Source organism: Apus apus, chromosome 6 (genome assembly GCF_020740795.1).
Source record: "Apus apus isolate bApuApu2 chromosome 6, bApuApu2.pri.cur, whole genome shotgun sequence".
NCBI classification, from domain to species: Eukaryota; Metazoa; Chordata; class Aves; order Apodiformes; family Apodidae; genus Apus; species Apus apus.
This window is the reverse complement of record NC_067287.1, coordinates 33,309,090-33,322,687: the sequence shown is the minus strand read 5'-3', so window position 1 is coordinate 33,322,687 and position 13,598 is coordinate 33,309,090. Positions and strand designations below refer to the sequence as shown.

The following is a 13,598-nucleotide window of genomic DNA, read 5'->3' as shown; positions in this document are numbered from 1 at the left end:
GGTCAACTAGAAACGATACCCATCTAGTTGACTGCCCAGATAGCTGAGTGGTCTAAGACCTTCACTGAACTGACAGGTAAAAATGGATGTTGTCAGAAAAGTTTAGCTCCGAGAGGCCAGGTCCTGCCTGTGGCTTTCTGGAGCTCTGGCAGGACACGTGCACACCCACTGCAGGCTTCAGTAGGTCTGCGTTCACACCTGCAGGTAGCTGCAGACTGCACAGGCAGTTAAACCAACTGGCAGAGGAATTGATTTTGTATCTCGAGGCAAAGTGGAATATTTTTAATGACACATGGTTGAACAGGATATAATATTGTAATGCCCTATGATATGGCCATGCTAAGTACTTACAGATTATGAGGAAAGCTTGCCAAAATGAAATAACAGGTTCAAAGCAAGTGGGTAGAAGCAAGACCTTATCTGCTGATTTGTGCTTTCTGTCATCACTGACATGAGAACGTGCTGCTCACAATATTGGTTTCTAAGGTGATCTCAAATTGTGGGTTTTTAAACAGTTATGTGGACTGAAAGGCAATACTGTACATCAGAAAAATTCTGTTTGGCCTCTTTCTGCATTCAAAAGAACATGCTGGATGGTATTTGATGTATCTGTAGTGTATCCCTTGAGCTGCATTCTTGAAAACCAGAATGTGAAGATGACGATACAGTAATATCTGCCAGGATCATCCTTGCAATTTAAACATCACTCATGCAATGAAGTGTAATCTTGGGCCTGTAATTATTTAGTGGCTATCGGTATCTGAAGTGTTCAAAGGCACACTAGGTCCAAAAGTATCACTACAGTACACCCAAGATGTTTGCAATGAGGCAGCGGTGGTAAATCCCCTCTAGTTTTGATTTTTCATTGTGTATTTTAATATACTTGAGACCATATTCTTTTCCTTTGTGATAAATTACTTTCTCCAGTAAATGATTTGCAACTTGAAGAAAACTATGATTTGTTAAGCCTATCTGCTTGAAGACACAGCCTGTCCATCAGTGTGCACAACTATCATGCCCTCGATTAGAAAACACTTCCCTCTTGTCAGTTTTAGTATCTTTTGCTTTTCTGCATGTAGGTGATGGATAAGAGGTTTTCAAAGGGTACTTCAAACAAAAGCTGTGAAAGAATTGTGTAGGACTTCTGAGCAAGATGGTGCAGAACCTATAGGAAAGGTCAAGACAAACACAGAAGGTGCAGAGACGGCTGATCAAAAGAGACATTCTTAAAAAATAATATATATATTTATAAAAAGATTGTGCAGTTAGGTCAGTCAAGATAGTGTAAGTAAACTGCTTTACTCAAGTCTATGGGAACTTTCTTTTCTAGTCCAAAACCAGAATATAGTGTTGAAACTCTACAGTAAATAACTGTAAATATTGAGTTAACAGAAATAGGAATGATTTCTTTATCTTAGCACCTATTGTAGGGAACTGGGCTGGGTGGCTATGGAGTTAATTGTGTAGAATCATGGTAGTAAAAGCCTGATTATATTATGTTATGAATAAAAGGTCCACGGGACTTAAGGAAGGAGAAGAATGTGTAAAGTAGCTACCCTATCCTTTATCTTCAGTATATGGGCTGTGCCCACTCATGCTGATGCAAGAAGCCTCAGGCTCCCTTTTAACTTTACCTCTCATCAGCACATGTGTGCCTGGAAAGCTAGTCTAGAATGTTTGTAAATACAGAGCTATGCAATATTAATTTATTCTAAAGTAAAATTTTTTTCATGATAAAAGTTGGAGTTTTCAAAACACTGTACTGTGTCTGTAGACTTTCCCTGTCTGTACAAGTGTCTTTTACCTTTTATGACACACTATGGGCTTTGTATGCTAATAATGTCTTTACAGATTTGCAGTATTGCACTGGCTCACAGTGCTCCCACCGTCCATGTATGTTTAGTTAATTTATGCTTCTGCTGGATTAGAAGTATGGTGGATTCTTAGATTTGTCTGACTTTCAACTCACAACTGCCTCTGCATGTGTCAACTGATGGGGATTCCTTCTCCCTTCAGATGTTTCAACAGCATTAAAAAGGCATAAGCAGGGAGGGACTGAGTAGATGGCCAGAGATTACACAGCAAGGAGAGTACAGCCAGGACACCAGCTCAGTGCGTTCTTCCATGCTGGAGTGAGCAATGCCAGTTATTCCTCAATGCCTGAACAACTTTGCTGAGGAGCTGGCTGCGAGTTCAAGGCTCTCTGAGGCTTCGCTTCCTTGATTCCTCTGCCAAGGGTACCTCAACTGGAACAGAAAGTCAGTGAGTACTAGTGACGGGTCTGCTGCTTCCTCCTGTGGTCCCCAAGCAGCTGGCGGGGGTGGGAAAGGGTTGCTGGGCCTGGAGCAGTATTACTGACACATCTCAAGACTCTAGAAGTTGGCTACTGGAAGGTGGAAGTATCTTGCAGCGATGTGGCTAATCATTGGCTGCTGGGCTTTGCTTAAAACTCAGAAATGAGGGGAGGTCTTAATTTCGAAGAAAAAAAAAAAATCACATCAGTGGCAGTGAAGGTACTGAGGTCTGAGGTGGTGGGAAACAACAAGGTGTAAAACACAATGTTTTGCTACAACTTCCAGTGCATTTTTCTACCTCAAGTGCTCTCATTGCTAAAAATACACTTAAAAAACCCCTTTTTCGGTTAAATAATCAACAACTCTACGTAGCGCAGATAGTTTCTGCAATAAAAACACAATTTCAGAATTTAGGTGCCAGCATGTTTCCCATTTTGCCTTGAATATTATGCTGATTTCTGTGAAAGCTTCTTGATTCACTGCTCTTTGTTAAGAATGTTTTACATTTTAATTACAGATGGTTCTAATCAGCTTTTTAATTACAGCTAATGTAAGCTATTTACAGCACTCCCAAATGTTATAAAAACGTCTCTGCAGGGAAAAATAAGGAAAAAAAGAGACGTGATTAGCTTTAAGTGAAAATTATAAATACTTAGTGTTGCTTTCCACTTTCAAAAATAATGGGATATTTCTTTACTGTGTATCAAATTCAGACCTCGACTGGGAAGGACTGTTTGGGTTAGAGTCTGAACCTTGAAATTACCCGAAATTGATGTAGTTTTGCCACAAATATTTGCTATGAAGATTTTTAAGAAATGGAAATTCTAACTTTGTAAATTCCTGTAGTTACTGTATTGCATCATCTGGACAAAGTGCATCACAGGTTAAACTGAGATGCTTGCTGTAAGAGAGTTGCAAGTAAGAAAGACATGCCTATGTCACTGTACCATCTAAGAAACCAGACAAAGGTAATACAACTTTATGATGACTTTGAAGTTACCTGAGATTTCATGCTGTGAATTTGGCTCTTGTCACAGATTCTGAAGCACCCATGGTGACTACCTGGCCACAGAGTATCGAAAGAGACCCATGAATGAGAAAACACCTACTCTCATCTCCCTGAAGTGCAATGGAAGGAGCCAGCACTTGAAGACAACTCCTGGAGTAACGGAGACAAATGGGCCTATGGACACTCCTCTGTGGACTATATGGTGACAGACCCTTCTGAGAAATGAGCCAAATGTACTTCTGAGCTCTATGTCACATGCACGTTCTGTGACTCGTGTTCCACATGAGCTAAGTGAAGTGTGGTTAAGTATTGGTGTTTCTAGCTTTTTGCTGACATGGAAGGTCATAGTCACTGGACCTTAGGGGACAAAGTTGTTATCTTCTGCATAAATCTAGAAGTAAGTGATATGAAAGAGATAAATGCTCTGATTTTAAACTTCTCTGTAGCACGTTCATAAAAAAACCAGTATACCTAGTAATGTTTTTATAAAAATGTTTATTGTTGTATTTAAAATAACAAAACTGTTGGAGTATTTATGTACCGAGTAACATGAAGGTTGTTCCCTACTGATTGGATTTCTTAGATGTTGATATGCAAAGATGTTGCACATACAATGGACTGCCAGACCATGGAGCAACATTCTGTAACTGCTCCCCTTCAGAACCAACAGACTTGAACGGACTGCACTGTGATACTGCCAGTTGTACAGTGATCTCTATTCTATCTGTGGAGGATATTAAGAAGCATGTTCTCTGCTACAGACATAAAATGAAGAGGTTATATTGCACATGTAAAGGTAAGGAGATAAAAGCAAGAAATATTAACATTTCTGCTTTTGTGAGGTGTGCAGTCATGAGGTAAAAGTTTGCTGTAGAACATCAAGATTCCTGACTACAGGTCTGTCTCAGGATCTAGGCATAAATGGCCTGGAAGCCAAGCCAGCCTTGCCTTGCCTTGCCTTGCCTTGCCTTGCCTTGCCTTGCCTTGCCTTGCCTTGCCTTGCCTTGCCTTGCCTTGCCTTGCCTTGCCTTGCCTTGCCTTGCCTTGCCTTGCCTTGCCTTGCCTTGCCTTGCCTTGCCTTGCCTTGCCTTGCCTTGCCTTGCCTTGCCTTGCCTTGCCTTGCCTTGCCTTGCCTTGCCTTGCCTTGCCTTGCCTTGCCTTGCCTTGCCTTGCCTTGCCTTGCCTTGCCTTGCCTTGCCTTGCCTTGCCTTGCCTTGCCTTGCCTTGCCTTGCCTTGCCTTGCCTTGCCTTGCCTTGCCTTGCCTTGCCTTGCCTTGCCTTGCCTTGCCTTGCCTTGCCTTGCCTTGCCTTGCCTTGCCTTGCCTTGCCTTGCCTTGCCTTGCCTTGCCTTGCCTTGCCTTGCCTTGCCTTGCCTTGCCTTGCCTTGCCTTGCCTTGCCTTGCCTTGCCTTGCCTTGCCTTGCCTTGCCTTGCCTTGCCTTGCCTTGCCTTGCCTTGCCTTGCCTTGCCTTGCCTTGCCTTGCCTTGCCTTGCCTTGCCTTGCCTTGCCTTGCCTTGCCTTGCCTTGCCTTGCCTTGCCTTGCCTTGCCTTGCCTTGCCTTGCCTTGCCTTGCCTTGCCTTGCCTTGCCTTGCCTTGCCTTGCCTTGCCTTGCCTTGCCTTGCCTTGCCTTGCCTTGCCTTGCCTTGCCTTGCCTTGCCTTGCCTTGCCTTGCCTTGCCTTGCCTTGCCTTGCCTTGCCTTGCCTTGCCTTGCCTTGCCTTGCCTTGCCTTGCCTTGCCTTGCCTTGCCTTGCCTTGCCTTGCCTTGCCTTGCCTTGCCTTGCCTTGCCTTGCCTTGCCTTGCCTTGCCTTGCCTTGCCTTGCCTTGCCTTGCCTTGCCTTGCCTTGCCTTGCCTTGCCTTGCCTTGCCTTGCCTTGCCTTGCCTTGCCTTGCCTTGCCTTGCCTTGCCTTGCCTTGCCTTGCCTTGCCTTGCCTTGCCTTGCCTTGCCTTGCCTTGCCTTGCCTTGCCTTGCCTTGCCTTGCCTTGCCTTGCCTTGCCTTGCCTTGCCTTGCCTTGCCTTGCCTTGCCTTGCCTTGCCTTGCCTTGCCTTGCCTTGCCTTGCCTTGCCTTGCCTTGCCTTGCCTTGCCTTGCCTTGCCTTGCCTTGCCTTGCCTTGCCTTGCCTTGCCTTGCCTTGCCTTGCCTTGCCTTGCCTTGCCTTGCCTTGCCTTGCCTTGCCTTGCCTTGCCTTGCCTTGCCTTGCCTTGCCTTGCCTTGCCTTGCCTTGCCTTGCCTTGCCTTGCCTTGCCTTGCCTTGCCTTGCCTTGCCTTGCCTTGCCTTGCCTTGCCTTGCCTTGCCTTGCCTTGCCTTGCCTTGCCTTGCCTTGCCTTGCCTTGCCTTGCCTTGCCTTGCCTTGCCTTGCCTTGCCTTGCCTTGCCTTGCCTTGCCTTGCCTTGCCTTGCCTTGCCTTGCCTTGCCTTGCCTTGCCTTGCCTTGCCTTGCCTTGCCTTGCCTTGCCTTGCCTTGCCTTGCCTTGCCTTGCCTTGCCTTGCCTTGCCTTGCCTTGCCTTGCCTTGCCTTGCCTTGCCTTGCCTTGCCTTGCCTTGCCTTGCCTTGCCTTGCCTTGCCTTGCCTTGCCTTGCCTTGCCTTGCCTTGCCTTGCCTTGCCTTGCCTTGCCTTGCCTTGCCTTGCCTTGCCTTGCCTTGCCTTGCCTTGCCTTGCCTTGCCTTGCCTTGCCTTGCCTTGCCTTGCCTTGCCTTGCCTTGCCTTGCCTTGCCTTGCCTTGCCTTGCCTTGCCTTGCCTTGCCTTGCCTTGCCTTGCCTTGCCTTGCCTTGCCTTGCCTTGCCTTGCCTTGCCTTGCCTTGCCTTGCCTTGCCTTGCCTTGCCTTGCCTTGCCTTGCCTTGCCTTGCCTTGCCTTGCCTTGCCTTGCCTTGCCTTGCCTTGCCTTGCCTTGCCTTGCCTTGCCTTGCCTTGCCTTGCCTTGCCTTGCCTTGCCTTGCCTTGCCTTGCCTTGCCTTGCCTTGCCTTGCCTTGCCTTGCCTTGCCTTGCCTTGCCTTGCCTTGCCTTGCCTTGCCTTGCCTTGCCTTGCCTTGCCTTGCCTTGCCTTGCCTTGCCTTGCCTTGCCTTGCCTTGCCTTGCCTTGCCTTGCCTTGCCTTGCCTTGCCTTGCCTTGCCTTGCCTTGCCTTGCCTTGCCTTGCCTTGCCTTGCCTTGCCTTGCCTTGCCTTGCCTTGCCTTGCCTTGCCTTGCCTTGCCTTGCCTTGCCTTGCCTTGCCTTGCCTTGCCTTGCCTTGCCTTGCCTTGCCTTGCCTTGCCTTGCCTTGCCTTGCCTTGCCTTGCCTTGCCTTGCCTTGCCTTGCCTTGCCTTGCCTTGCCTTGCCTTGCCTTGCCTTGCCTTGCCTTGCCTTGCCTTGCCTTGCCTTGCCTTGCCTTGCCTTGCCTTGCCTTGCCTTGCCTTGCCTTGCCTTGCCTTGCCTTGCCTTGCCTTGCCTTGCCTTGCCTTGCCTTGCCTTGCCTTGCCTTGCCTTGCCTTGCCTTGCCTTGCCTTGCCTTGCCTTGCCTTGCCTTGCCTTGCCTTGCCTTGCCTTGCCTTGCCTTGCCTTGCCTTGCCTTGCCTTGCCTTGCCTTGCCTTGCCTTGCCTTGCCTTGCCTTGCCTTGCCTTGCCTTGCCTTGCCTTGCCTTGCCTTGCCTTGCCTTGCCTTGCCTTGCCTTGCCTTGCCTTGCCTTGCCTTGCCTTGCCTTGCCTTGCCTTGCCTTGCCTTGCCTTGCCTTGCCTTGCCTTGCCTTGCCTTGCCTTGCCTTGCCTTGCCTTGCCTTGCCTTGCCTTGCCTTGCCTTGCCTTGCCTTGCCTTGCCTTGCCTTGCCTTGCCTTGCCTTGCCTTGCCTTGCCTTGCCTTGCCTTGCCTTGCCTTGCCTTGCCTTGCCTTGCCTTGCCTTGCCTTGCCTTGCCTTGCCTTGCCTTGCCTTGCCTTGCCTTGCCTTGCCTTGCCTTGCCTTGCCTTGCCTTGCCTTGCCTTGCCTTGCCTTGCCTTGCCTTGCCTTGCCTTGCCTTGCCTTGCCTTGCCTTGCCTTGCCTTGCCTTGCCTTGCCTTGCCTTGCCTTGCCTTGCCTTGCCTTGCCTTGCCTTGCCTTGCCTTGCCTTGCCTTGCCTTGCCTTGCCTTGCCTTGCCTTGCCTTGCCTTGCCTTGCCTTGCCTTGCCTTGCCTTGCCTTGCCTTGCCTTGCCTTGCCTTGCCTTGCCTTGCCTTGCCTTGCCTTGCCTTGCCTTGCCTTGCCTTGCCTTGCCTTGCCTTGCCTTGCCTTGCCTTGCCTTGCCTTGCCTTGCCTTGCCTTGCCTTGCCTTGCCTTGCCTTGCCTTGCCTTGCCTTGCCTTGCCTTGCCTTGCCTTGCCTTGCCTTGCCTTGCCTTGCCTTGCCTTGCCTTGCCTTGCCTTGCCTTGCCTTGCCTTGCCTTGCCTTGCCTTGCCTTGCCTTGCCTTGCCTTGCCTTGCCTTGCCTTGCCTTGCCTTGCCTTGCCTTGCCTTGCCTTGCCTTGCCTTGCCTTGCCTTGCCTTGCCTTGCCCTGCCTTGCCTTGCCTTGCCCTGCCTTGCCTTGCCTTGCCCTGCCTTGCCTTGCCTTGCCCTGCCCTGCCCTGCCCTGCCCTGCCCTGCCTTGCCCTGCCTTGCCCTGCCTTGCCCTGCCTTGCCCTGCCTTGCCCTGCCTTGCCTTGCCCTGCCCTGCCCTGCCCTCCACCAACACATTACATTCCCATTTCAAATACCCATGTAACATCTACCTTTTCTGTAGACACCATCAAATCTTTTGCTGGGGAAGAGATGGGAAATGTCACTTCTCCTTTGCTATTGCTTCTTGTAGGTCTTACCAATGGAAACAGTCCATCTGTTTGCCTAACCACCACATTGAGAGAACTCCACCTAGGCTGATGGAATGAAGATAACACATCCATATACTTTAGCCTCTACTCCCATGCCAGCTTATGATGGAACTGAAAATTTGGCTTCTTACCGTAAGGATAACAACTTTTTAGTTACAGGAAAATTCAGTAGAGAAATGAGAATATGAAGCTTGTGAGTAAACCATTTTTAGTGCAGCCCTCTTACAGTCAGTCATCTATGCATACATCATCCAGAAATGCAGCACCATAGTATGCACTAAAACTGTAAATATTAAATACAAAACACTTAAAAACAGAATAATTGTTAATCACTCCACATAATTACTTTCTCCCAGGGTTTCTATGTAATAAAACCACAGCTAAGGCATCTCTGAAAACCCAGTTTAGATCAGTTTAATGTTCATATTACAGCACAAGGTATCTGAATAAATGTAGTAATATTTTATTGATCACAAACATAATACTACTTTCAGCAATTAAAATGCATGATGGTTCACATGAACAAAGTGAAAATAAAGCACACTCAAAATGTAATTTCACATTTTTTCTTTAGGGTAAGCAATAAATACAATGGTATAGCTTCTCTTCATCTTATTTACATAGCACAACACTTGAATGTTACCTGGTTTCCAGCCCAAATGTTTCATGACATAAAAAGGAGTATGTGTAGTAGCATTTCTACAACCAAATACTCTAGTAGGTTATCACAATGAAATAAAAAATACATAGTGTAAATGCTAACAATAAAACAAATAAAACAACAACTGAGGGAACCCTGTAACGGGGCACATTTTGAAGACAGTAGCATTACAAATAGACACTCCCTCTCACAGAATACTGACATGCTGATAATACCAAATATAAGACAAGTATTTCTTTAGCCCCTGTAGATTGATATAATAAATCCTCACTAAATAACAAAAAATAAAGGACAAATACTAACAATTCACTTTGCATATTCCAAGAATTCTCATAGCCCCACCCAATCGGAGTTTACTTCCATCCCAGAGAACAGAGAAGGACTACAACATTCTATCAAGTAGAAAAAACACCAGGAGCAATCCATGTAAGGATTTGATTTTAACTTCTTGCGACAGAAAAACATTTTAAGAAGCAGCCCCTTCTCTTGTTTGTGCAGGAACTGAAAAAACGAGGTAGGAAGTTAAATAAGGAACTTATACTTTTCAATGCAAAACAGGAAACAGGTGAGTTCACCTCAGGAAGAGGAGGGAAATGCAGCTCTCCTGTGCCACATCACCCTCCACAGATGCCAACATTTTCTTGGACATGCAGGGGGATGTGTGTTTCTCTTCCAAAGGGAAGACAGACACATGTCCAGAAGAATGCATGATTGTCCACCTAAGAGTAAGGTGATTTCTGTGGAAAACCCATTTTGCCTCCTAAATTACCATTGCAAGTTTCTCTGACAGAGCAATGGGCAACTGGTACTTTGCATTAATTGATCAAAATGAATAGGCTATTAAATTTGAACTGTCTATCTGTGAAGGACACTTAATTAAAAATCTAATATGGTATCACACACTAAACACCCACACGTTTGAATTACAACAACCCACCAGGTACCAGTGCAAGAATTGTCTGATAATATGCCATAAAAGACTTCAAAGCACTTTTAACTGGATGGGCATCTGCCTGGACTTTAATTGTCAGCTGCTACCCATGGATTCTGAAAATGGAAATGGAGACAGCTAACCATCTGCTCCCCCCGGTATACAGCTGCTATACCAGAGCACCCACTTTCTGCACCACTCATACTTTCAGAACACTGCACAAACTTTAAGTAACACTACATCGATCAGCAAGCAGAGTTGTCAGTAACCTCTAATCATGTCGTAGCAGATACCATCACTGTATTCTTGCAAGATAAGAGATTGTGACAGCGGGCAGTCAGATGTCACACTTGAGTACAGCATCCAACTGATATTCAAATCCTAGCCATCCATCAGACAGCCTTGCAGAAGAACAGTAATCTTGATTTTGTGCCTCCTAGCTGAGATTCTGTATTATGAAACTACATCATTAATAAAACACTTTCTAAACTAAACTTCCAGGCGTAAGCACTGTAAAAAAACTATGGAAAGGTGCAAATGGCATGAACTTACCAGATCCTCCTAATGTTTTCCTTCTAAAGACAAAGCATTTAAAGCCTTATGAAGTGACAAACCAACAAACGCTGTGATAGCCAATTAACTAGATGCTAAGGAAACCTACAGAAAGGCTACTGACAAAAATTATTACATGTTAAATCAAGTCGTTCCTACCCAAAAGTATTTACAACTGAAGTCATCTCAGAAAGAACTGTCTTTCTGTTTTTTTACTGGCTTACATGCACCAGATATACATTGATTAGCATCATTGTCTATCAACTCTAGCATCTACTTTTCTTCTACTTCCATTTTTTCCCACTTGAATCAGACTTACTAATCTGCAAAATAAACCATTAAAACCTTTTTCTACTTTGGTGATTTCTAGTAAGACTTTTCTAAACCTACCTCATATCATGCCCTCACTCAAGTATTTTTGTCATTTTACTTAAGAAAACTATTTCTTTACAGCAAGCTGTTTTTGTAAATCCTTATGCTTTAAAGACACCTTTCCTCAGGACCTTCCTGACAGCCAGCTCATTTTCAGCGAGACCTTTAGAACCAAAGACACAACTTCCAAAGCACTGTTTTAAGCTAACTAACCGAGATAGAGATTCAGAATCAAGCACTCCAAAATAGCATTACAATTCTCAATCCCTAATGTTTTGAACCCTCATAAGGCAAACTTTATACTGGATTTTAGAAATAAGAGCAATTACTAACATTGCTTTGCTTGATTAATCAGTATCTCATGCAGTGGCTTTCAAGGTAGGATGTCATTTGCACTGCATTGTCTTCCACACTTTTCTCAGACAAAAAAAAAAAGCCATAAACTCATCAAAACTTTGCCCCCAAAATTAAGGAATAAATTATCACATGTATAATCAGGAAAATACTTGGAAAAAAAAAAAACCTAAAACAACAACAGGACTACAAAATACGCTGCACGTGGTCTTTTCCTCGTTGAGAAAATTCATTAGGCAGAGAGTTAAGTTCCATTGCCTTCAATTACATATTAGTGTCTGGAAGTTATTGTTATTACAGTCACTGAGGGATGCTACTTCTTTCTGGCAGAAAGGCCTCATCCATCTTGTCTGTGTAAAGCCAGAAAGAAACTTCAAGAAGCTTGCGAAGAAGGAGACACTTCTGTCTATGTCGAAATAGTTAAAATAAAATTGCTCTAAGCTTGCTGTCAAATTTACCTTGCAGTACAGAAGTAAGCAGAGTCTCAGACTTGCACTGGTGCCTCTCTGCTTGATTTAAAATAGTGCAAAAAACCAACTGGCCAAACCAAACCTTCATTCTCTGAGTCTGTTATCTCAGACTACCTCTTGGGATTTTTTGACAGACAAATCCTGGAGACCAAATTAACCTGGACAATCTTGTTATTGCACCTACTTTAACTCTTTTCATTCCTTCTGGTTTAGGTTGAATTAAGACAAGACAGTATGGTATTTACAGTCTAAGATTCTATAGGCAAATAAAGGGGCTTCAACACAACACAGTCTTATAGAACCTGCCAAGAAAATAAGAAATCCTTCATTGATTCCCTTTATACAAAAAAAAATTGCCAACTTTGTCTACACAGTAGAAACAGAAGAGGCAAAGTTTGTATCCTTATACAAATGCCCATACATATATATATAAATATATATGTACAGATGTCCATACTATATAGATACACAGAAACACAAACTCATGTATATGTGTGCATATATATACATACAAATGAAAAATGTGTCAGTTTAGTTGGCATCGTTCGGGAGAAAAACATATCCTAAGTTAGGTCAGATCTTCTGGCTGTCAAGTCATTACCCCAGACTTGGAGTTCAGGAGCCCCAAGGATCAGCACACTGGCACAGGAGCACCTGGCAGTCAACCATACAGCTTTTCAGTTTTTAAAACAACGCTCTCCATGTCATGGTAGCCCTTCCCATTTAAATGTTCACTGGTGCAGTCGTGATTGTAGCTGTAGCCCGGAATGTCGCTGATTGTGGAGACGGTGTAGGAAGCGGTGCGCATGGCGTCCGAGTGGCTGAAGCTGTGCTCAAACTGCATCTTGTACTGATTCCAGTGTCTTCTTAAAACGGCCTGGACCTGTGCCAGAAAGCCAAAAGAAATGCGTTCAGAACACTTGGAAAGACATCTCTGCACTTCATTCTCTGGTGAGTGATTGTTGTCAGAAATGCTTTTAAGCCACTCAGGCAGTGAGGCTCAGTAATCCTGGAAATTGGGGATACCTGCCTCTGATGTTCTGAAAGAGTTACAGTTTATACAGGCATTACTATTCTGCAAATTTGGTGTGAAATAATTACACAGCAGGAGCAGCGACCACAACACAAATTTCTGCTTTCTCGCCTGTAGCCTGAAGTCCAGGGTGAAAGAGCTCATCCTCTACCACCGATCAGCCCATGAGTACAGGGTACTGAATTCACAGGATGATTCAGGTTTGTTTTTCTTACACAGCAGAAGACAGCGTGTAAAAAAAAATAATGAGTTTGTATCAATGGAATATTAGCAGATACAATTCTTAAGTATTATATCAAATTTTAAAATTAGGGTCTCAACTCAAGTAATCAAGTAGCCTCAGAAGATCCATGAGGATCAGAAGGTGGAGTTGAGCCACAGACAGTATTGTTTCATAGAAACTTCCAAGATGTCAAGTCTCTCCCACCCCAGCCAGCCCTCTCAGCCCCTCCTTTTGCACTGGACCAGAATAAATTCTCTGATATTTTCCACATACTGTTTTTAGAAGACAATCTGAAATGTAAAACTTTTAAGGCAAAGTGTGTGAAATATCAATACTGAATATGGGCAAGTGATCAAATCAGATCCATAATCCTTCATCAAGTGTTCTGCTTTGAATCAAATATATAAGGCAGGGAATTGAATCTGGATCTAATGTATGCTAAAAGCAGATCAAAACCACTGCTCCTTGCCCATTCAACTGTGACAAAGTCTCTTCATCTTTTCTGCTTCCTTGGCAAAAACATCACTGAGCATCCCACATTTTGGGGGTGGGGGAAATAAACCCTGAAAGTCATTCATGATTCATTGCAATTCAGTCACTTTTGGACTGAGGAATAGGAGAAATCAATCCTAGTATTAGCCAAATATTTACTTGTAAGTAAACAGTACTGTCCAATAAAATGATCTAAGTGCACTGATAAAACTTTTAATGTCTGATAAAAGAAACTAACGATTCAGTCACATAAGAACATCTGGTTACTCCCAAACATCTGCTCACAGCCATATACTGCAACTGCATTAGATGTATAAGAAACATATGTCTAAGCGTAAGTGTAGGATTCTAATTGTTCCTCTGCCAGAAGTATTGGAAAAGTACCAGTCA

General features: G+C 44.7%; 1 protein-coding gene across 1 annotated transcript in view; it reads right to left on the bottom strand.

Annotated features, from left to right (window-relative positions):
- Positions 1–8,563: 8,563 nt before the first annotated feature.
- The window catches only part of CALCRL (calcitonin receptor like receptor), a 59,941-nt gene continuing 54,906 nt past the window's right edge, over positions 8,564–13,598 (bottom strand). Inside the window, exon 13 of the mRNA XM_051623867.1 lies at positions 8,564–12,343. Coding sequence (XP_051479827.1) covers positions 12,122–12,343 — 222 coding nt within the window. The 3' untranslated portion in view covers positions 8,564–12,121. The remainder of the gene's footprint in view (positions 12,344–13,598) is intronic.